Source organism: Macrobrachium nipponense, chromosome 1 (genome assembly GCF_015104395.2).
Source record: "Macrobrachium nipponense isolate FS-2020 chromosome 1, ASM1510439v2, whole genome shotgun sequence".
In the NCBI taxonomy this organism is placed as follows: domain Eukaryota; kingdom Metazoa; phylum Arthropoda; class Malacostraca; order Decapoda; family Palaemonidae; genus Macrobrachium; species Macrobrachium nipponense.
This window is the reverse complement of record NC_087200.1, coordinates 198,866,750-198,891,749: the sequence shown is the minus strand read 5'-3', so window position 1 is coordinate 198,891,749 and position 25,000 is coordinate 198,866,750. Positions and strand designations below refer to the sequence as shown.

Below are 25,000 nucleotides of genomic sequence, written 5' to 3'. Positions count from 1 at the left end.
TGGCACAACAAAATATTCTAATTTTTCTTCTTAGTGTTCATTTATTATTTGGCAGCAGCTTCTTCTCTCTCTCTCTCTCTCTCTCTCTCTCTCTCTCTCTCTCTCTCTCTCTCTCTCTCTCTCTCACAAACACTTTCCCGATAAGTAACACGGCATTCTCTCTCTCTCCTCTCTCTTCTCTCTCTCTCTCTCTCTCTCTCTCTCTCTCTCTCATAAACACTTTCCCGGTAGTAACACGGTATTCTCAGTATCTCTCTCTCTCTCTCTCTCTCGTCTCTCTCTCATCTCTCTCTCTCTCTCTCTCTCTCTCTCTCACATAAACACTTTCCCGGTAAGAAACGGTATTCTCATTATCATGGAAGTGTCGGAGATAGTTATTTTTTCTAAATAGCAGTCTTAGAATAATGGTGTTACAAATAATGTAAATATCTGAGAAGAATTCCTACATACATCTAAAAAAAATGTAATCTTGAATAGATAAAATTCCTATTTATTTCCAAGAATGTATAATAAGTTATTAGAAGTTATTCTATATCGTTGAAATATAAAGCATGATTGACATAAAGTACTAAATATATTCGTAAATCTCCCATAGTCAAGAGTTTATAAGTCTAAGTGTATTGTCTGAATGGTAAAATCGAGACAAGACAAATTCCATGCTAGTCTTATATAAGAGCTCCCAAAGCGTTCATAAATCATAATTTCTAAAACTACGTATGGTATTCCTTGTCGACTGGTTACTTTTTTATTGCTATGAATATCATTCAGAAATGGGGTTAATATATAATTAGTGATGTCCTCATTTACAACCATTATTGTAATTGCGCCTATTGGAGTTATTGTTGTACAATTAGAGGGTGTGTATCTTGTATATCTCTCTCTCTCTCTCTCTCTCTCTCTCTCTCTCTCTCTCTCTCTCTCTCTCTCTCTCTCTCTCAAAAATAATAAATTCAATTTTGTAGCGGAAACATAAAAATGATCAATATTTTCATGATTAGTTTTCTGGCGGATATGCAAATAACTATTAACACTAATATTCAACTGTGCTGTAGATGTGTTTCGGGAATTCAAAATGAATAAAAAGAAAAAAAAAAATGTGTCGTCCGCAATTAGTGAAGTACTCATACCTCTGGCAACAGTAACCCCGATATATAGTACATGATATGTTTATTTATTTGTGATGTTACATAATTACATATTATATATATTACGGATGACTACTATCAAAATATTATCATAAAACTAAAACAGGTTAATTTGTAGGAAAACAACAAAGAAACGAGCTGTTACAATGATTGTTTACGTTTTCGTGCGTCTGGTAGCATACTACAGGTGACTCCCGTCAGAAAACCTCCGGGTTCTGGGGACCTGTGAGATCTCATCCCAAGCGTAATCAAAGGGTTAAACGGCGAATCAAAATGCCTCCCGTATGCCGATTGGACGTATTATACGTCGACTCAAAAAAGTTTTTTTTAAATGCGCGGAAAATTACTTATAGGCCTACCAGCCGAAAACTTTTGAATCACACGCCTTGGGGGATGCTGGGAGTTCACGGATCAAGGTGTTGTTTTGTTTACAATCGTTACGCAGGCGCGCAAGCGCGAATTTCTTTCTTATCGCACTAAAAAGTATCAGTGACACATCTCGGAAATTATTTTGTCACTTTGATATAATTTTTCACCATTTTAAATTATCCATTACATGGAATATTATATATGAAAATGTGCAAAATTTCATGTAGAATACAACAAAAAAAATACTCATGATTGTAGCTTTTATTAGTTTTGAAATGTTTTCATATAAATAACGATAAGTGCCAAAATTTCAACCTTTGGTCAACTTTGACTCTACCGAAATGGTCGAAAAACGCAATTGTAAGCTAAAACTCTTTTATTCTAGTAATATTCAATCATTTGCCTTCATTTTGCAACAAATTGGACGTCTCTAGCACAATATTTCGATTTATGGTGAATTTATGTAAAAACATTTTCCTTATGTCAGAGCGGTAACTCTTCCGATAAATTTTTTCGTGCGATTGTCCTAATGTTTGCACCATTTTAAATTTGCCGTTACATAAAGTTTTATATATGGAAATATGCGCAATTTCAAGCAAAATACAAATAAAAACAACCAATGTTGTAGCTTTTATCAATTTTGAAATATTTTCATATAAATATCGATAAGTGCAAAAGTTTCAACCTTTGGTCAACTTTGACTCTACCGAAATGGTCTAAAAACGCAATTGTAAGTTAAAACTCTTATATTCTAGCAATATTCAATCATTTACCTTCATTTTGCAACGAATTGGAAGTCTCTAGCACAATATTTTGATTTATGGTGAATTTATAAAAAAAAAAACATTTTCCTTACGTTCGCGCGGTAACTCTTCCGAAAAAATCAGAAATTTTTTTGTGCGATTGTTGAAATGTTTGCACCATTTAAAATTAGCCGTTACATAAAGGTTTATATATGAAAATGTGCGCAATTTCATGTAGAATACAACTATTAATGATTGAAGGTTGTAGCTTTTCTCTTTTTCGAAATATTTGCATATAAATCACGATAAATAAAAAAAAAAACCACGTTCGGTCAACTTTGACTCTACCGAAATAGTTGAAAAACGTAATTGTAAGCTAAAACTCTTACAATCTAGTAATATACAGTCATTTATCTTCATTTTGAAACAAATTCGAAGTGTCTAGAACAATATTTAGATTTATGGTGAATAAAAAAAAAAAAAAACTTTCTTTCCCTCCACGCGCCGATTCGCGGCCGAAAATCTCCGAAATGTGTACGTCGCATTATCCTAATATTTACTCCTTTTCATATTAGCCGTTTTATAGAGTTTCATATTTGAAAATGTGTGCAAATTTATGAAGGATACAACAAAAAATAATTTAAGGTTGTCGCTTTTCTCATTTCTGAAATATTTGCATAAAAAAAAATATATATGAAAATTTCGACATTCGGTCAATTTTAATTCGTCAGAAATGGTCGAAATCTGCAATTCTAATCTAAAACTCTAACAATATCGTAATATTCAATTATTTTTCTTCATTTTGAAACAAATTGGAAGTCTCTAGAACAATATTTAGATTTACGGTGAATTTTTGGAAAAAAAATTTTTTTACGTCCGCGAGTTACGAATTTGTGCATCATTTTGTGATAATATTTTTCTGGTGTTGCTTTTATCGTTTTACAATGTGTTTTATATCAAAATGATTGCAATTTAGTGTACAATACAACGGAAAAAAAGTAAGTCGTTATCTTTAACTGTTTTTTGCACAGCGCGATTTGAATACAATTATGTATGAATTTTTTTTTTCGCTACCATATATCGCATTATTTACATATGATAATGATATTTTTTTTCATTTCTGTTGGTTGCATACCAAACTTAGTGAAATGAAAATCATCAGCGTGCATAAATCAAGACTTATCTAAGATCGTATTAACACCAATCATGCATAATCTTATTACGAGAGAGAGAGAAAGAGAGGGACAGGGCTCCCTTCTCTCCCTCAACAATTATGATAGGCTACAAGTAGCCTAATAATTACCCTTGTACATCACAATAAAAATTATGTAGGGACAGGTGCAAACCCGCCCCTGAGCCACTGGGGGGAGGTTTATGTTAAAGTATAAGTTAAACAGCTATTCTTTATACCCCAGCGAAAGTCACGAGCGAGTTAGGCCCTACTCCCTATCTTACTTCGGATAAAAGTAAGTACGTAATACATAACATGTCACTAATGATTATAATTCAACCTCCATATATATATAATGAAAACTCAGTAGAGATTAGTGTGTGAAATTCATTCGCGTTTTGATGACGCTCCCACAATGGCGGGCCAGCCGATGGCGCCCACAATACTTTTTCTGAGGGGCCGAAGGCGACTATGGAAAACCTCTCAACCATATAAGTCACAAAAACGTAAATTGGAGTACTCAGCTTAGGTGTAGAAGGAAGTTCTCCAGTCGACATCACGAAGAGAGCTTAAATCCTGGGAGCTGCGACAAACGAGTATATCGCACACGATCGCTAATACAGGAATGCTAGATGACGCGCGCGAGTCAGGTAGTAGTGGTAGTAGTAGCGGGAGGAGTGGCCGTTGCAACGGCTCTCTCTAAGAGAGGGATTTTGGAAAGGAATCCTTTAATTGGCAGAAGGCCTGTGAGTAGTGGCTTCCACTTCGCCCCTTTACTTATACTGATGCCCTTTTGGGTGCTTGCGCTGAGGGTAGTAACTTCAGCATACCATGCTAGTTTTTTCTCTGGTATATTTAGGATATATTTATACTTGAAAAATGAGCTACAGGGATTTTTCACCGGCAAACACAGGTCGAACCCAGAAATTGATATTATTTTGATTAAAAAGATAAATACAGTACAGTATTGATATACAAGAGAGAGAGAGAGAGAGAGAGAGAGGACTACGTTGTCACAGAAAATTCTTTGCCAAGAGAATGACGCTACAAGAATTTTTAATAAATTTATGGGAGATGGTGAGGACTGACCACAAAATGATGTAAGCCAAGAACTTACTGTATTGTAAGTATTTTTTATCATCAATGTATTTGCACAGTGATGCTCAAATCTGATGTGATGTGATTCTTTTTGTATCGGCCAGATTTTTAGACTCTACTTGTCGTTGCCAAGAAGTGTTAAATTTTTGTTCTCTCATTTCTAATGTCATATATGTTGTAAAGTTTGCAAATTCACAGCTAGCACTATTTCTCTTATGGTTATATAAATATCATCCCTTTTATGCATTGGTATAATTTGTAATCTGTGTGATTTGAACTTGTTAATATAGAGAGGTGAATGCTAAGTGTAACATACCTAGGCCTAGGACAAAAGAATATTTGCATAGGCAAATACATATTTGCTAGTAAGCCATCATTTTTGGAGTGGTTAAGAAATATATCAAATACTAATTTTATTTTTATGAAAATCTTAATTTGTTCCTACACAATATACAAACTGTCGGTCAGTAGGAATTAGTTAAGGCGTAGCCTGGACACAACTGCTGAATTCTTCAAACAAGGCTGTTCGGTAGTTAACTCGTTAACTACCGGTCCAATCATTGATAGTCCCTCCGACCTGATGTAAACATCCCAATTTGCTTTTGGCCGTTGTTGTGGAAGGATGTATTCTTCACCGCTCTCTGACTGTTGTTTACGTTGTTTTCTTCTTCTATCCCGGTGGGATTATTCCTTTTTTCTTGGCATATTTACGCATTGGTTGTTTATTATTCCTCAGCAAACCCTAGATTTGCAGCCTTTTTTGCCCTCTGCCCCCAGTAGGCAGTGGCCCAGGGTAGATGGCAAGAAGTGCAGGAAGATCCGCACTTTGTTTGTGGCAAATCCTCACTCCCTTTGTGCCTTCTGCCGAGGGCGTAAATGTGATGGAGATGTAATTTGTGCGGAGTGTTCCCTGTGGTCCGCTGCTCAGTGGGGGAAGTTTGCAAACCCTTCTTCCTCATACCTCTTCCCAGCAACTGTCCTGTACTTTCTGCCACCCCTTTGGGGTATGTCTCTCTCTCAACTTCCTCTTCTGAGGAGTCGAGAGGGAAGAGGAGGGGGAGCTGCGACTGCGGACCTGGGTAATGCTCCTCTTAGGGTCTCTCCTCGCTTCGAAGGTCCTCCTTCTGCAGGTGAGGTATCGGAACTAGGCCAGACTTGGTCTTCCCTTGGACTTGTGGGTGCCCCTTCAGTAGAAGCGCTGCATGCTCATCTCATCCGTGCTTCCAGCAGCGCTGCTATCCACTCCATAGTTACTACCACCATGGCTACCGTGTTCCAGCCCGGTTACTATGCGCCTGGTATGGGCACCTGGTAGGGGCACATCACCCCACGAGTGTGACATCTTCCCTGATTGGAGGGCAACACCATCTGCTGTCATCCAACTTGCCGATGCTTCCCCCTCGTGGTTTCGGTGCACCATCATTGGCAGTGTTGAGGTTTCCTGCTCCTCCCTTGTCACCTGTGGATATGCCAGCCATACCTTCCATTATGCCTGCTGTAGAGCACGCACCAGTGCCCTGACCTGTTCCTGCCCCCGGACTGGCTCCTGCTCCCGGACCTGCTCTTGCTGATATTTCCTTGGTTGGCTCTGACAACGATCCTGCACAAGCTGTTGAAGAGGAAGTCGAAGAAGAAGACATCGAGGAAGGTTTCGTCGTCTTCGTCTTCATCTTCGTAGTTGTCATTGACATCTGCTGCCTCTTCACCTCCCCCTTCAAAGGTTTCATGGCCTATGAAGGAAAAGGTAGCCTCTCCACCCCTAAGAAGCCTCACCTTGAGCCATGGCTCAGACCAAGCCTGGTTCTTCGTCAGGAGCCATGTTTGATGTCCCTGTCCCTTGGGTTAAGGCATTGGGAGAAGCTAAGAGGAAATCCCCTGCACGGACCTGTTCATTAGAGGCTTCCGTCTTGAAGAGTGCAGGGATACTTCGTGAGGACAATGCTCGGTCTCACCAGGCAGAGAGCCTCGTCACTGCTAGCAAAGTCGCTGCTCTCACCAGTCCTGCTACCAGCACTGTTGCAGCATGATGAGAATCGGTGCATTCTCCTTGGGAGAGTGTGTCGTCCATGCGATCATGTTCTCGTAGACCCACACACTTGTCACCACCGCAGGTTGGAGCAAGGTTGCAGCTCACTCCCCCATCAGCAGTACTGCTACGAGGAGTGAGAGCATCCAATCCACCTCTCATATTCCCTTCATGACAAGCGCCTTCACATCAACGTCCTGGAACTCAAGGCAGCCTTCCTGGCCCTCTAAAGAATTTAAAAAACGAGTGATGGGACACTGTAGTGTTGAGAACAACACCACAGTAGTGGCATATGTCAACAAGCAAGGGGGACTTGCCTCTCTCGGGCTACACCAGTTGACAATGCAGGTGCACGAGTGGGCAGTAGCTCACTTAGTAGAGCTGTCAGCCAGGAACATTCCAGGCAAGAGGAATGTAGTGGCAGATGAGCTCAGCCACCGGAATCAGGTGATAGGAACCGAATGGTCCCTGCGCCAGGATGTGGTGGAAAGGCTTTTCAGCTTCTGGGGGCATGCAGTCATAGACTTGTTCGCCACCCGATTCAACAGGAAGGTGGAAACCTTCTGCTCCGTTGTTCTGGACCCTTTCTCCTGTTCTGCCTGATTCGAGCCATGACCAGCAGGATGCGGATTATGCAGAATCTTCGGATGATTCTGCTGGACCAAGCATAGATGCAGGTAAGACACTTCTTAGATTAACCTATCTATTCCTTTTACTAACAATAGAAGCAAAATTCTGCCCCTTCCCTTACAAGGCAGGGAAGGGAGCCTTGACATGAGACAAACCCATAACTTGTATTTCCCTTATAGTCTTCACTTTCCCATAAGGACGACTCACATCTCTCCCTTATGAGAAAAGCCCAGAAGACTGACTCTGATCTCGCAGTTCCATAACTCCGATCAGATGCCAGTGGCTGGTTCCTCCTCCTAGCTCTTACAATCAGGAAGGGAAACCCAGGTAGGCTGAATCCCAGTTGGTTCACTGGAGCTCACTCAGATTCCTCCTTCCAATTGGTGAGTCTTCCTATCGTAAAGGACCGACAGTTTGTATATCGTGTGGGAGCAAATCAGAATTTTTGATAGTAAATTGTATTTTTCCTAACTATACAAACCTAGGTCCTTTACATCTAAGTGTCCACCTCAAGCCACCCCTCAATCTTTTACCTGGGCTGAAAGCAAATTGGAATGTTTATGTCCGGTCGGAGAGATTATCAATGACCGGACTGGTAGTTAATTACTGAATAGCCTTGTTTGAGAAATTCAGCAACCATGTCCAAGCTACGCCTTAAGTAATTCCTATTGTAAAGTACTTTAATAATCGTGTTTTTGCATTTGAAGGAAATCCGTTGCAGTCATGTAGCATCAGTTCTGAGCATAGCTGTATGTAATCATGAAAGCACTAACATGACATACCAATATAGCATTCTCTTTGGAGGACGTGTCCTGTCATTCTAAACCACCCACTTTTTTTTAGGTATGCTTTATACGATAGTACTAGCCTAAAATAAGTACCTTTACAGCAAGTATAATTTCAAAATAACTTTACAACACAGGGAAATATCAATTCTTTACGTAAAATATACAATCCGTACGTCTGAATGATAGGGGATACTTAAGTCTGGCACATGATTTTGCAACATGACTTTGAAATTATATTAGAGTGCTCTGGGATGATATTTTGAGGTATATTTTTGTTTGAACTCTCAAGTTTCAAGATGAACTGTTAAAATAAGCATTTTAGGGGTGTATATAGCTTACATAAGAGTAACAGTAGTAGAAGAGTACTGTAATGTAAGGTTCCTTTTGGTGTTCTGGGATTTATTTTTGTTTGAAATGATATTAAATTGTTTTAATATGATAATTTAAGGTATCTTTTTGAACTGTTGACTTAAGCAGTGAAGATGTTAAAATAGGCAGTTATAAGCATTTTAGTTTAAGGGGTACAAGGTATTTGTCAGTCATAAGCATTTTCAGAGGGGATTTTTGCACTTCCGCAGTAGGTTCTTGAACCTATTCCAAGGTAAAAATGGAGGAGAATTGTATGTATATATATATATATATATATATATATATATATATATATATATATATATATATATATATATATATATATATATATATATATATATATATACATGCTTTAAATGTTTTTTAAATTTCATAATTATTTTAAGGTTGTCTTTTTCTAAAATTGTCTTTTAACATGGTGTTAACAAGTTACGTATAATTGTGTATACCTCTTACTGTTTATACACAATTACTATTTAAGTTGATCACTTTTTCAGCCTGGAAGATGTATCAAGATATATATATATATATATATATATATATATATATATATATATATATATATATATATATATATAAACATACATACATTTATACATACATACATATATATATATATATATATATATATATATATATATATATATATATATATATATATATATATATATATATATATATATATAATACACACACACATATATATATATATATATATATATATATATATATATATATATATATATATATATGTATATGTATATATATATATATATATATATATATATATATATATATATATATATATATATATATATATATATATATATATAGACAGACAAAAGCAGACACTCAAACAACTGACAAATTAGAATAACATTAAGGCGTTCTTTTTTCTTTTATCCATTTAATAAGCTAACGTTTCATATCTCCTAATACATTTTCCAGGCTGAAAAAAGTGATGAAACTTAAATAGTAATTGTGTATAAACAGTAAGAGGTATACACATTATATACTTGCTAACACCATGTTAAAAGACAATTTTAGAAAAAAGAAACAACCTTTAAAACATTTAAAAGATATATAAAAACATTTAAAGCATATGTAAAAAACAACAGAACAGCAGAAGGAGGCCAGGGCCAACATGAGAAGAGAGACACCTACCAACACTGGTAGTGTAATGCAAACTGTAATGCAAGCTAAAAGTAGATGTAAGATTGCTGATGGCAGTGAGTATTGTGTTGCATATTGAGGGTTTATTGGCTTAGTGCTGTAAGTGATGCCACGATGGTGCACCTCATAGGCATAACTGAAGGGTGTTTTCAGCGTCCCTTTGGTCCCTAGCTGTGCCCATTTTTCAGTAAAAAATTCTTTTCTAATAATGGGCATCCAGCCCAGAATTTTTGTTAACCTGTAATAGTAGGTAAGCATAACCGTCAGCATAGGACTTGTCTCGTAGGGGATATTTGGTGATGATTCGATCCTGTGTCTCAGATCTGGGCAGACACAATAGAAAAGTTTTCATTTCTAACTTCTCTCATGAGCCCCAAATGTATATCTTAATTATTTTTATAATTATTTGTGATGCTAATAGCAAAAATAGTTATTTGTTTATTAAACATTATATTTGTTGTTTTGGATCACAAACAGACTCACAAAAATCTAGTTTCTTGCTATTTTTTATTTTCTTAAATGTTTCACTTCAGGTTCCATTACTTATGGACTCTGCTTGGGAATCTATAATTACAGCAAATGATTCCCTTTTTCTTGAACTGCATGAGACAGGAAAGTGATATCGACCATATTTGCATCTTGAATACCATAATCTTTGTAACAAATTTTGGAAACTGGTCAGACTCGCTGAAATAAAAGGCAGTGTTGGTTAACATTAGCATCGTTGTGTGTCATCTTAAAGGTGTCAGTGACCTATGTTGGCATTAAACCAATTTGATATTAATCAGTGCCTCTGAAGGCATCACCTAATAATGTTGCAGGTCAAAGTTCATATAATGTGAGTGTTGCATTACTTTCACATTTTCATCTTTTTCATTGAAGACTGTTAGATCACATTAGTTGGTTGCAATATTTTCCATCAGATTAACTGATTGAATAAATAATTGTGAAGTTTGGGTGTAAAACCATAATTCATTGACTAAAGAAATGTATGATGAATGCCATAATTTATTATGAAATACCTCGGTTAAATGTTGTCATGTCAATGCATTCGTGATCATGTTTGATTAAGAGTCACGACCCTTGGAGTGGTATGAATATGTAGCAAAGCATAAAAATTAGGTGATAGATCCTAAAGATAGGGATTTAGAAAGGGAAATAGATTCTAAGCTAGACCATATCCTTTAACAAACTTGAAAATACATACTGCTTGAATTTTTTTTCCCAAACTACCCAAGATTAAGTGATCATGTAATAGCTCACTCAAAATATGTCCCCAACTACCCAAGAGTAGGTGAGGATGCAATAGTTCCCTCAGAATCATTGAAGAAATTCATACCTGCAGTACTGACGAGCATCATGCCATGAAAGTTGTCGATCCAGGACAGGGAGGATGCATACTTTGTAAGCAACATCTACATAAGGAAGCGTGCACGGCTCTTCATTCGTTTCTGTAGAATGGAATATTAAAACAGTTTTAAAGTACAACTTAATGAAAATCTGAATTATATTTATATACAGACAGCCCTCATTTTACAGTGGGGTTCCATTCCCCGGCCGATGCTGCTAACCGAAAATCGGCAATAACAGCACTGAAAACTTGCTTAACGGCGCCGATAACTGAATATCAGCACCATTAACCAGAGATTGGCGCTGCTAACCAGAGATCGGCACCGAAAATCCAGTTAACAGCGTCACTAGAAAAGTGCTGTAAAACCGGATAGCCATTAACTGATGCCACTGTTAACCGAGGGCTGCCTGTACATGCTTATCAGCATTTAAAATATATATAAACACAGTGGTCCCCTGTATTCATGGAGGATGCGTACCAGACCCCCCACGAATAGTTAGAACCTGTGAAAAGCTGGAACATCTATAAAAATGCTTAAAACCCCCTATTTTGTTAGTTAAAACTCAAGGAACACCCACTAAAAATTTTTATACCTGGGTTTTTTAATAGTTTTATCACAAAAAGTGCATTTTATGATGAATTTGATTAAAAGAAACTGGAATTTGTGGATATTTCTTTTAGAAAAATTTTCTGCGAATAATGGGGGAAATGTTTCCAGAGAGAAAACCGCAAATGTGTGAGTGTGCGAATCTGGAGAATGTGATAGGGAGAGTCCTCTATATATATATATATATATATATATATATATATATATATATATAATATATATATATATATATATATAATATATCAGTCATATCACATTATCGTGATTCATATACAAATATCGAACTACAAATGTCCTTTAATATCTAATTCTCTCTACCTCGGAATTAATATATTTTCATATATGTTTAGCCAAGGGAGAATTTTATTAAAGCGATAATAGGATGGGCGATCGCCAGGCTCGAACCAGCGAACTCTCAATCCCAGGACTGGCAGTGAAGGCCTAAAACCACTACGCCACCGCAAGAATCTTTTGCGGTGGCGTAGTGGTTTTAGGCTTCACTGCCAGTCCTGGGATTGAGAGTTCGCTGGTTCGAGCCTGGCGATCGCCCATCCTATTATCGCTTAATAAAATTCCCACCCCCTCGGTTAAACATATATGAAAATATATTAATTCCGAGGTAGAGAGAATTAGATATTAAAGGACATTTGTAGTTCGATATATATATATATATATATATATATATATATATATATACGTATATATATAATATATATAGTGTATATATATATTATATATATTATATATATTATATATATATATATATATATATACGTTATATATATATATAGTAGTATATATATATTATATAATATATATATATATATATACGTATATATATATATATATAAATATATATATATATATAGATATATATATTATATATAGTATATATATATAAGATATATATATATATATATATAATTATATATATATTATATATATATATATATATATATATATATATATATATATAATATATATATACATAACATATAGATATGATATACTATATATATATATATATATATATAGTATATATATAGGTATATATACATACATATATCTATATATATAAATATATATCATATAAGGATATACATACATAATATTATAGGATACTTATATATATATATATATATATAATGGATATAGAGATACATACATACATATATATATATATATATATATATATATATATATATATATATATAGGTATATGGTAGCCATATACAAGTGGACATTACAGGATTACACAAAAGGTCCATTCACTTTAAAGAAACAAACCGAGAAAGACCGTGGGCTAGATTAAAAACTTAAAAGCAACCACTACACGTGGTCACAGGTAATTTAGTCAGAAAACCGTGCATTTTGAAAACAAAGAGGCATATATGACTGGACAGTGCAAATTTACTAAAATCCTGAGGGCTAAATTAAGGATTTAAGAAGCACTGTGGTCAAACACTGGTCAAAGGCAATTTAATTAGAAAAACAATACATTTTGTATTAGTAACATGAAATGTTTGCTTTGATTGACTGACATAAGAAGACGGGCATCCTTACCAACAATTATGAAAATTTTGAAAGTTTAACAAAGGAAATAAATTTACTTTATATGCAGGTACCTAGGCAGGAAAAGTTATCCAAAATAGGCTTCTTCCTGCAATAGAATTTATTAATGGACTTCTCCCCACAGTACAGTCTGGAAGTGGATAGTGTGACAGATTGATTACTTGACAAATTACTTGACCCTTGAGTTTGTAATTATTGAATTTGTTGTTTTGTGAGGGTGAGAGAGTATGAGGCATACAGTCAAGAAAGTCGTGATAGTAGTACACCCAAAATTATATTTGTACAGCATTAAGAGGATTATAGTGTTGAGATCCTCCTCGGGCATGGAGAATCTAATACACAGAGAGCTAAGTTCCACATGAAGTTTGATGGTGCTGCTTTAATTTACATACAGATCCTGAGAGCTCAATCAGCTTCTTAGACCAGCCAAGCCATTTAGATGAACCCTTTAAGTCATTTTAATACATAATTTCCAATTTCAAATTGTTGACAGACCACAAGTTCAATTTCAAAATTCCTAAAACATGAATTTAGAATGAATGTGAGACAAACAGGTGGGAAAAAAGTGCACAGTTTTAAAAGCATTGAAACAAAGCAAGTTTCTACAGTCCCATATAGAAATACAACCCAAATCTTCGTTAACAGAATTACCCATGATTAAGCAAGATTAAGAGCAAATATCTGAAGATGAAATGGAAGAGGATATATTGTTGAAAGAATAATTTGCACACGAGAGGTTATGACGGAAGTGGGGTAGTAGAGTTAAAATGTGAAAAAAGTGGTACGGGAGAGAACAGATCCTTAGTGAACACCAGTAGAGATAAGGATGTTTATGGGCGATGAGATTATGACTGGCTTGAAAAAAAAATGATATTTGGGCTATAATTTTGTTGTTATAATACAATTGTAACTTTTAACTCTCGCAGAGAAAAATTTCTTTCCTTTGGTTTTTCATGCACAGATTTGGAAATCAAGGCTTATTACTCATAGAATAGTCGCTACGCTTTGCTCTACTGTTTGGAGCTAGATGTGCTCTCAGATTTCAGATAACGCCAGGTATCTCTTGATTAACTACAACCTTTGAAAAATTACTTCGCTTTTATTATTGTAGGCCTGGAAACATTTAACTTTTTAGGTTGAAAGTGTAATTTATTTTGTTCTGTGTTTATAACATGTTTTCCACATTACCACCTGTTGGATTGTTTAAACCCCGGATCTAAACCCAGTCTCCTTGAGTTACAAAGCAGGAAGAGTTGAGTCAGTTTGTATGCTTCATTACCTCTCGTGCTAGGGAGCAACAGATCATTTGTAGCATGACAGGTTTTTCCTCCTTTGATGACAGTCTTGGGATAACTAGTTTTAAACAAAGGGAATGAAAAGAAAATAGGCCTTAATGTTACAGAGTGCTGAAAATGTTCTTTATGAAAGTCTGAAAAAGTAGATATGACAAAGATTTAGTATATTAATATTAGTACAGTAGTGCCTCAGGATACGAAATTAATCCGTTCCGAAGTGGCCTTCGTAACCTGATTTTTTCGTATGTCGAACCACGTTTTACATGTAAATTGCCTAATTCGTTCCAAGCCCTACAAAAACACCACAGTAAATTTTATAATAAAAGCTAAATTGACCAATAAACATTGAAATACAACAATTTGGACCATTCACTACCTAACCTAAGTGTGACTGACCTGTAAATAAAGTGTATTAGTGTACATGGTACAAGAAATACTGTACATACATATGTAGTAAAATGTGGAACCTTACCTTTCGAGTGAGGCGATCTTCGAAAGTGGCGACAGAGGAGGAGGATAAATGGCAGAACACATGAACACTTAACTTTACGAAACATTAAAAAATGGCAGAAAACATTAACACTAAACTTTACGAAACACATTAACAAATGGCAGAAAACATTAACACTTAACTTTACAAAAAACTTAGTTAAATTTTTTTTTTTTTTTTGCATTTTTTTTACTTTTTTATACTTTAGGTTTTTTTTACAAAATTTCAATTTCTTCACCACCAAATGGGCCAGTCCGTTTATGGAATTTATCAAACCACCCACGAGAAGCCTTGAAGTCTGGGGTTGCTGTCGATGTCCCTTCTCCTCCATCGTCTTCGGCCTGGGCAATCAGATCACCAAAAATAGCGCTGGCCTTGTGGCAGATTGCCGTCTCGGTTATTGTATCACCAGCGATTTCTTTCTCTTTAATCCATACAAGAAGCAGCCTCTCCATCTCGTCGTGCACGTGGCTCCTCTTGTTGGACAAAATAGTCACGCCCTTGGAAGGTATCTCCATCTTAGTCTTCATAGAAAGCATTCTCTTCTTTCTGTGAACTTCAGCAACATTCCTGGGACCCATGGCTAATTAAGTTAATTAAGTTCACACACAACGCGATAAAGTATACAAGTAGAAAGCGAAATCACTAACACGAATTTACGTTAACTAATGAAATACGTACAGTAGTACCTCGAGATACGAAATTAATCCGTTCCGAGGCGCCCTTCGTATCATGAGGTTTTCGTATCTTGGACCACATTTTACATGTAAAATGGCTAATCCGTTCCAAGCCCTCCAAAAACAGCCCAGTAAATTATATTTCCAGGACTAAAACACATGTTCTAGGGTTAGATGCCGATCCGACGGAAGAAATATGACTCCAAAAAGGCAAAATACTGTACATACTTGAGTAATATTCAACTGCATGTAATGTTCAACCCCATTTTTACTGCATATATTAGGACTTTAGCAAATGTCCCTTAGCAATAAGCCTAGCCTATGTTAGCGGTTGCTAGTGTAGCCTAGTCTATGATTCTGATGTCTAAACTTAAGAAGCTAAAAGCTTAGAATATGCCAATAAAATGTATAAATAATCAGTATGTACTCATTTCAAATAGTTATTAATTAATCATTAACTATAATACACAAACAAACAAAAAAAAAACCTTCCAACCGATTGTTTACATTCAGCTCTTACCGTCTTGCGAGTACCGAACGAACGCCAAGCAATCACTTTTCCTAGGACACAGTAAGCCATAAATTTTCATTAGTATCTCTCTTCAACTAATGAAACTACCAAACAGTATAATAACCATTCATTTCTTTTCTTTATTCTATCTTTACCTAATGGAGATACCGAGTTACTGACAGCTATAATGAAACATATACGTAACGTAATATTAAAGCAGAAGAAGAATTCTGAAAAATACGTATTTGTTGGCAGTCTGATTTATTTTATGTTTTATGATATCTAATTCACAATTTTTTTTATTAAATGTATTGCATGTACTCATTTCAAATAATTATTAAGTAACCATTAACTATAATAAACAAACAAAAAAACAAAAGCTTCCAAACTTCTGTTTACATCCAGCACTTACGAGTATCGAACGATCGCCAAGCAATCACTTTACACAGCCATAAATTTTCATTATCTCTCTTCAACTACTGAAACTACCAAACAGTATAATAACCATTCATTTCTATTCTTTATTCTATCTTTACCTAATGTTTTTTTTATTAAATGTATTGCATGAATAAGTTTTTCAATTTACAGCATCCTTTTACCAATAGAATACTTAAAGCACAAGGGGTAGATGCTGACCAATAGGAAAGCAGGATCTTATGGGATGACTAGCATCAGGAACCAATGGGAGAGCGGGAGGATGGTGGCGAGTTTACTCAGTTTGCGGTGCAGGAGTTTTAGAATTGTTCTCGGTGGTTCAGGCGAATCTCGGGACTTTACAGCAACAACCTTTCGTATCTTGAAAACTTTTCGTATGTAGAGCTGTAAAATTTTTCGTATTTGCTTTCGTATCTCGAGTTTTTCGTAAGTTGAGCCTTTTGTATGTCGAGGTACCAATGTATATGTGAATGAACGAATTCCGTGTGCGTACGATAACGCTGATGTGACGAAATGGTCAAACAACGCCTTTACGTAGTGGCATGATGGGATAGATGCTGACCAATAGGAGAGCAGGATCTTACAGCGATGACTAGCATCAGGAACCAATTGGAGAGCGGGAGGATGGTGGCGAGTCTACTCAGTTGTCGGCGCGCGAGTTTTAAAATTGTTCTTGGTGGTCCGGGCGAATCTCGGGACTTTACAGTAACACCCTTTATGACCCTGAATTATTTTCGTATGCAGAGGCAAAAAAATCTTCGTCTTTGCTTTCGTAACCTGGATTTTTCGTAAGTTGGGGCTTTCATATGTCGAGGTTCCACTGTATAGGTAAAAAGTTGGATCGAAGTATTTTTAAATGGTTCAGTCATATGGAAAGAGTGGAAGTTGATAGCCTGATGAAAGTGTATATAGGGATTAGAACATTTTGTAAGGAAATGGAAGGTGGCTGAAAGGAGTTTGCTATTTGTTGTGCAAGATATTTTGCAACTTAAGTGACTGAGTTTCCAGAAACTGAAAGAGTGTTTCAGGCATCCAGTATGATACAGGTAAGGTATTTTTGTGGCTACAGAAAATGGTGGGTGTTGTGGAACGTTTTAATTTCGGTTTCATGCATAATTCATCAGCTAAAGATGAACATATTGGTGACTGTGGTTTTATTTTTATTGTGTAACCCTCATATAACAGTAGTATATGTATGTGTATGTATGTAAAATCTAGTCTGAAATATTAATTTTAAAGCTATGATTTTTTTTTCAGATGCCTGTCTTACTGTACATAGGTAATACCTGAAAACCAAACACCTATGCTGTGACAATACTCATCAGGTTAGTCAATTTTATTACCATTTTGAAGTCCTATTTAGAATTTCTATAATTTCAGGTAATAAAATTTTCTAGAAATCATATGCATTGTTTTGTATTTAGTATAGGTGTAAGTTTAGGATTAATTTTTCTGCAGCGTTTCACTGTATTACATGAAATGTTTTTCTCAGAATTTCTCATGATTCTTTCTGACTGCAGGAAGCAGCTCAGGACTTTGTTTTATTTTAGGGAGTGTTACTGTATGTTGGGGTTTTAGAGGGAGAAGTTAATGCCTTGGCAGTATTTTTCCTTGTGATTGATAAGAAATGCTTTTTTTTCCACAATATACACTTAAAATGTCTTGAAATACTGAACATGCAGTACTTTTGCAAAACAAGTTTTAGAAAATATTTCATCCAGGCTGATCTGTAATCATATTTATACATAAAGATCTCTGTGCGTGTATGAGACCATATAATTTACCTTTTGTTTCTTATGGATTAAATTACATGGAGTGTTTTTCTGAAAATTTCATTCATTTGCCTGAAGGCAGTGTTGAATGAACACTATTTTTATTGCTAATGTATAATGTGATTAATTTGTGTAGATAACCTTTCTTCATTGAATAAAGATTCTGAAAGTGACATCAGGTAATGTCATCAGGACTATGATCAGAACTTAAGCAGCGCCAAGGTTCAGATTGCCAGTATATATTGTACCTGATAGATTAAGCTCTTATAAGAAATCGCCAGCAGGTAGTACTATACTTGATAGATTAAGCTCTTAAGAGATAAGGAGGTATCTTCATAAACAAGCCTCTTATCACTTGGGTCATGGTCCTGTTGGGAATGGTTGGTTCATTAGACAAATTATAAAGCATCACGATAATTCATATGAATGACCTTTTGTTAGTTAATTAATGGGAAGTAGAAAATGAAGTGTCTATGCTTTTTTCAGCATGTCTTTCACTTATCCTGTCAGTACAAAAGGTCACTTAGAAGTAGATACTGTTTTGGTTAAGTTAAATGGCATCTGTATGAAATGTGATGATTAAATAGTACAGTACAAGTGTTTTTTAGTTTGACTAATGACGTGAAATAATTTTATGGAGACTGTTTATTGACTGAATTATAAGACTAAATCAGAGACTGTTTATTGACTGAATTATAAGACTAAATCACCTTTAGTGCTGAGAATAGTACGATACTTCGTTGGTAGTACTAGTAATCTTGAACGGAACAGATGGTTTTTGTGGCCCTTTTCCCATATACTTCTTCGCCTTCTGCTCCGCAAGGCCCTCAGCGTTCCTGCATTGACTGCGAATGTTTTCTGTTCCTGAATAACTGCATCCATTTGATCAAGGATGCTCTGGAAGTCCGATGCAGATGAAGTTTTTGAGGGAGACTTCACGCCTTCAATATGTAGAAGTTTATCCATCTCATCCGTTATCTCGGACATGCCTTTACGATCTTGTTTTACTGTCGATTCAAACTTTTTTATGTGGTTACTTGGTTCCTCTGAAGGAGTTCCAGATGAAGAATCAATCAAAATTTGCATTTGTTGAAGTATTTCATCCATATGTAATGGGGATCCTGTGGTAGCTGACAGCCTCTGTGGGTTTACTCTTCCAAACTGCTTAGCAATTATCTCATCCATGTCTCTCAAAATTTTCTCAATATTCTTCTTTCCATTATGGTGTTTTATTTGATAGTTTTGATCAAATTGTGACAGAGCGGTGTTTTCTTTTCTTCCAGCAAGTCTTTCATCTGGAAATTTCCTACTTCTAATTTCAGTCATGGTAGTTTTATCTTTTTTCACTGCTTTTGGGGGAAAAATGTCCTCACTCATTATATTTGAGTTCGTTGCAGATGTAAGTTTATTGGATGCATTGCTCTCTGCGTTTGAGTCATCTGGAAAAAACAGCTTTGAAAAAGCCTCGTTGGATATTTTGAATGTCACCACCTTAAACAAATCATCCAAAACTTGAGACAGATCAGTGCTGTTTGTGTTTTTAGGAATTACTTTCACTTCTGTTGGTGGGACGGCTTCTTCTGTGTCCGTGGCTTTTACACCAGAATGAAGATTCAGCACGCTATTCAGAAGGCTGATTAATCTAGCGGACGTTTTGTTAGTGCTACCATTTGATAAATCTTCGTAGCCCGAGGCGTACCTACCTCTGTGTGCTGCACCTTGAATCACTTGTCGTTTAATTGTCTCTGACTCGCCATCACTGCTACGTTTCACACTAATCTTATTCATGGGGTGTTTGTTAAAACATCCTTGCTTGTTGCTATGCAACTCATCCATACTTGTACGTGTTTCAGTTTTTCTATTTATATCCAATAGTGATGCAATCATTTTATCGTTTATCTCTGGTTCAGTAGCTTCAAGTGTTTCACAGTTTACTCCTTTTCCATGGGTTTTTGTAACTTTAGACATACTAATGCACATGAAAGATGGTAGAATCCTGAGCAAGAAACAAGTTATCAGTATGCTAAACTTCATCTCTTAGGGTATTGAATGACGGCACATAAACGATATGTGGGCGACTGATCGGGTAGTATGATAGTGTTGCATATGAAGTACACTTCAGTATTTCTGGTTATCAGAAGCATTATCTTAAAAAAAAATTACTCAATTGTGAAAGTGTTTTGTAAACCTGCAGTGTTTTTTTCACATTCTTTAATTATTTCAGTAGTGCCACTGAGTACGCCGTACATTCAGGAAATATGCATTTTTCATAGCCTTGATCATAATTTTTTAACAAGCAACTAATGTAGAAAACTCTAAGACATTGAATGGTTTCCATTCTGTATTTAAGCAAAACTGCCACGAAGATGACAGAAATGTAGCAAGAAAAGCTGAAATTTCATAAAGTTAGGTAAAAGAAATTTATACACTTTTATTAATTAACAAAATATGGAATGGGATAATGAAAGGTGAGGAAAACAGGACATAGAAAGTACTTTGTGTGAACTAGATAAGGAATGGCTTTTAGTACAAATGACAACAAAAACGTTTGTGGACAACACAAAGGCATGTCCAGGTGATGTCTGCTAACCTATCCATATGGTGGAAAGAAGAGGCTGACTTGCAGAATAAATTCTGAGGTTTGTGAGGAGAAAGACAGTAATTGTAGTATGGAGAAACTTGAAATGGATTATTTGCAGATATACTGAGTGGGAAAGTTTAAATGCATGAATGAAAAGGCCTAAAAGATGCAGCAAAACAAGCAGTGGGGACGGTAAATTTAACATGATTAATTGCCTAATAAAATAATTAAATTTTCCAACTTAAAGCAAGAATTTTTAGCTTGAACCAAGCTTCTTTACTACTAAATCTGGAATTTCTAGCTAGAACCAAACTTCTTAAAGACAGCTGAGCATTATCATATCCCAAACAATTAAAATCAAATACCAAAATGAACATGACAGTGGAAACTACATGCAATTCACGATAAATTTGGAGAATAATGCATTTGGATAAATAACATTCATATGGAATGTGCATAGTGTTTTGATAGTGTTGTCAGTTTTCTTACTGGTAATGCTAGACTTACCACCATTCAGTTTAATGTTAATACTCTTAAGTATTGCAGAGGATCTAGCAAAAGAATAATAATCAAATGATGGGTAGACAAGACTAAAGTAGTTCATCTGCATAACACAGTAACCATAAATATCAAGATAATTCTTAGTAGACCCACTCACAAGTAAGGGACATTGTGGAAAACGTATTCAGTCCAAAGTCAGTTAAGTTACCATGGTAAAATAACTTTAGCAACAGGCCAGGAATTTTGGTGAGAAATACATTGATATACCAGAAGAGAGCTGATCAATTTGCATAAAATTGTGAAAATAACTATACAGATTAGCAACATGTTATAGTTCCTCACTGGACGAGTGGTTTTCGCGCTCGGCTGCCAATCCGGTGGTACGAAGTTCGAATCCCAGCTCGGCCAACGAGGAATCAGAGGAATTTATTTCTGGTGATAGAAATTCATTTCTCAATATAGTGTGGTTCGGATCGCACAATAAGCTGTAGGTCCCGTTGCTAGGTGTGGTTCATAGCCACGTAAAAATATCTAATTCTTCGGGCCAGCCCTAGGAGAGCTGTTAATCAGCTCAGTGGTTTGGTAAAACTAAGATATACTTAACTTATCAACATATTTTATAACTTTAAAGTACACCTACTTTTTTCAGTAAGTTTTGGAGTTTCAGTAGTACGTGCTTCTCTTCTGGTTGTCGGTTTTGCAAGGCCATCTGATAGTGAGTGTAGTTCTTGAATGATGGAGCGAAGTCTTTCATATTGGTCAGGGCTGCTTTCAGTTCGATGTTCCTCTTGCATTTTCCTCTCAAATTCATCTTCAATATCCTGCATTAATTGCATTGTCATATTGAGAAGCAAAGCTGGGTCATCAAGGGATGCCATATCATGGTGTTAGTATACAGCTAGTTACACAGACTTCATTAAATAACTGAGAGACTTCGGCTACAGCCTCTTGCACTGAACCTTCTTTCCCTTCGGGAGCTAGTGTGGAAAGTATGTGGTGTCTTTCTTCTGGTGAAACTTCCACTTTTAAAGCATATAAAATACGGTTCAGCATTGATCCTGCACTTTCCAGCAGGTTATTAGGCGACGGTTTAGCAGTAGTAGTAGTAGTAGTATGCTGTTTACTAAGGCTAAGTTGTTTCAGAATTCTGACCAAAACTAAAAGCTCGTGGATGTCAGATGGAGGGGTATAAGTCTCTGATGAGTGGGTAACCATAGGGAGGTCAGCAACAGTATCACTGGGAGTCTTTTTTACTATGCCCCAGTCATAGTCAGGATTGTCAAGAGCTTCCTGTAATTTTTTCAAGCCATCCATGAAGGTTTTGAAGCCATCAAAATGGGACTGCACTGTAGTTGGTGGTGGAGGCGTGGGAGGGGGTATAGTTGGATGGATTTCAGAGATGTATTCCGGTTCATCACCATCATAATCGTAATAGAAATAATCATAATCCCTTTTCTGTATGCGTGACTTACTTTCCAGGTGACCAAATGCTTTGAGATGTTGCTCAACACTTAAAGATTTCCCTTCATTAGAGGGAAGCATCAGTATTGTCAACCAAAGAAAGCAAAAGCCTTTCATTATTCTTTGGTATTTTAACTAGATATCCACATTCACAGATAACTAATTTAGATTCCTTCTCTCTGTAAGATTTTCTAGAGAAGTCTTAAAACTCGTTAAGAATGAACCTTACACAGGTAAGAGATGAACTGTCGACGCCGAGGCCTGAATGCCTTTTCAAGTATTACAAGTACTGCGATGAGATAAAATTCCGAACGTGAAGTGGATCCATCGTCTTTATCTCAGGTGATCATTCACATTTAAGTACGATGCCATCGTATGACTTGTAATGATGCCCCAATTTGGAGACTTACCACAAAAACATGTTTTTTCTTTTGAGAATAATGATACTTTATGCATATTGGATGTGATCATGGTTGTTAATGTTGGCAGACTGCAAGCTCTTCCTAAAATATCTACTGACTGAAAAATTCAGGTGCTTTTGTTTAAAAATAGGCATAAAGAATGAATACAAGCAGAAACCAGTATTCCTGTTTACAAAGAACAGCAAAGAGAAGAAGTGAACCTATATCTTCAATGATGTCAATCTGTGAACTGAAAAGGAAGGGATGAAAATTGGTAATATTTAAATTGGAACAGACCATTGGAGTGGGCAACCTAATACTTTTCTCTAGACCAAGCCTGAAGGAATGAAAATAATGCTAGATAAAGGAAGAGGGTTGGGTCTTAATTACGAGGTAAGCCATCCTTTCATCCAAGAACACACTACAATTCCAAGGTTATATATATATATATATATATATATATATATATATATATATATATATATATATATATATATATATATATAAAATGTAATGCTATGGAGGAAAATGAAAACACGAGAACTGCCAAGATCCTTTGGTCTTAACGACCCTTTGCTTAAGTCAAGACTGATCAGAACAGAGAAAAACACAGTACAATTAGGTATAGTATACAAATGGACATTATAGGCTTAACATAAGGTCCAAATTCACTTTTAAAGAAACGAAAAAAAATGCCCATGGGCTAGATTAAAGATTTTAAAAGCAACCACCCACACGTGATCATAAGGTAATTTAGTCAGATAACAATACATTTTGAAAACAAAGGCATATATGACTGGACAATACAGATTTAGTAAAATCCTGAAAACTAGATTAAGGAATTAGGAGTGGTGCGGTCAGACACACTGGTCAAAGGCAATTTAATTAAAAAAACAATACAGGAAATTCACAAAAATGTTCAAACAATGAGTGAGAAAACGAACATAGGATATAAATGCATAGCATTTATACATAGCATCACATTTTATATATTTTGTGGTCAAGTTATTCATATAAAATTTATATATATGTATATATACTATATATATATATATATATATATATATATATATATATATATATATATATATATATACAGGCGGTCCCCGGGTTACGACGGGTCCGGCTTACGACGTTCCAAGGTTACGACGCTTTTTCTTAAATATTCATTGAAAAAATCTGCCCTGGGTTACGACGCTTGTCCTGAGGTTAGCCTCTGACGCTTCCGACGCTAATAGAATGCCTGAAAATATATGGTCAGAGGAAAATACCATCAGCTTCCTCAAAAATACAATGCGCAACTGGAATACAATACTTACAAGCTCAGGAATAAGACTAGCAGAGGTTAATATCAGGAGAGGGATCTTCCAGGGCGACTCACTGTCCCCACTACTCTTCGTAGTAGCCATGATTCCCATGACAAAAGTACTACAGAAGATGGATGCCGGGTACCAACTCAAGAAAAGAGGAGGCAACAAAATCAACCATCTGATGTTCATGGACGACATCAAGCTGTATGGTAAGAGCATCAAGGAAATAGATACCCTAATCCAGACTGTAAGGATTGTATCTGGGGACATCAGGATGGAGTTTGGAATAGAAAAATGCGCCTTAGTCAACTTACAAAAAGGCAAAAGTAACGAGAACTGAAGGGATAAAGCTACCAGATGGGAGCAACATCAAACACATAGATGAGACAGGATACAAATACCTGGGAATAATGGAAGGAGGGGATATAAAACACCAAGAGATGCGGTCAGACACACTGGTCAAAGGCAATTTAATTAAAAAAACAATACAGGAAATTCACAAAAATGTTTTCAAACAATGAGTG

At 35.9% G+C, this 25,000-nt stretch overlaps 3 protein-coding genes across 7 annotated transcripts in view; 1 reads left to right on the top strand and 2 right to left on the bottom strand.

The window, feature by feature from the left end:
• Positions 1–22,182, bottom strand: part of LOC135220228 (uncharacterized) — a 51,250-nt gene extending 29,068 nt beyond the window's left edge. The window contains exons 1-4 of the mRNA XM_064257498.1: positions 21,945–22,182; positions 20,813–20,900; positions 18,933–20,218; positions 10,852–10,963 (exon numbers count right to left, since the gene is read on the bottom strand). Of these exons, the coding sequence (XP_064113568.1) occupies positions 10,852–10,963; positions 18,933–20,218; positions 20,813–20,900; positions 21,945–22,182 (1,724 nt within the window). The remainder of the gene's footprint in view (positions 1–10,851; positions 10,964–18,932; positions 20,219–20,812; positions 20,901–21,944) is intronic.
• Positions 1–25,000, bottom strand: part of LOC135220010 (uncharacterized) — a 397,255-nt gene that overhangs the window by 258,146 nt on the left and 114,109 nt on the right. The window lies entirely within an intron of this gene.
• LOC135219054 (uncharacterized) overlaps positions 1–25,000 on the top strand; it is a 113,915-nt gene that overhangs the window by 53,971 nt on the left and 34,944 nt on the right. The gene's annotated exons all lie outside the window — the stretch shown is intronic.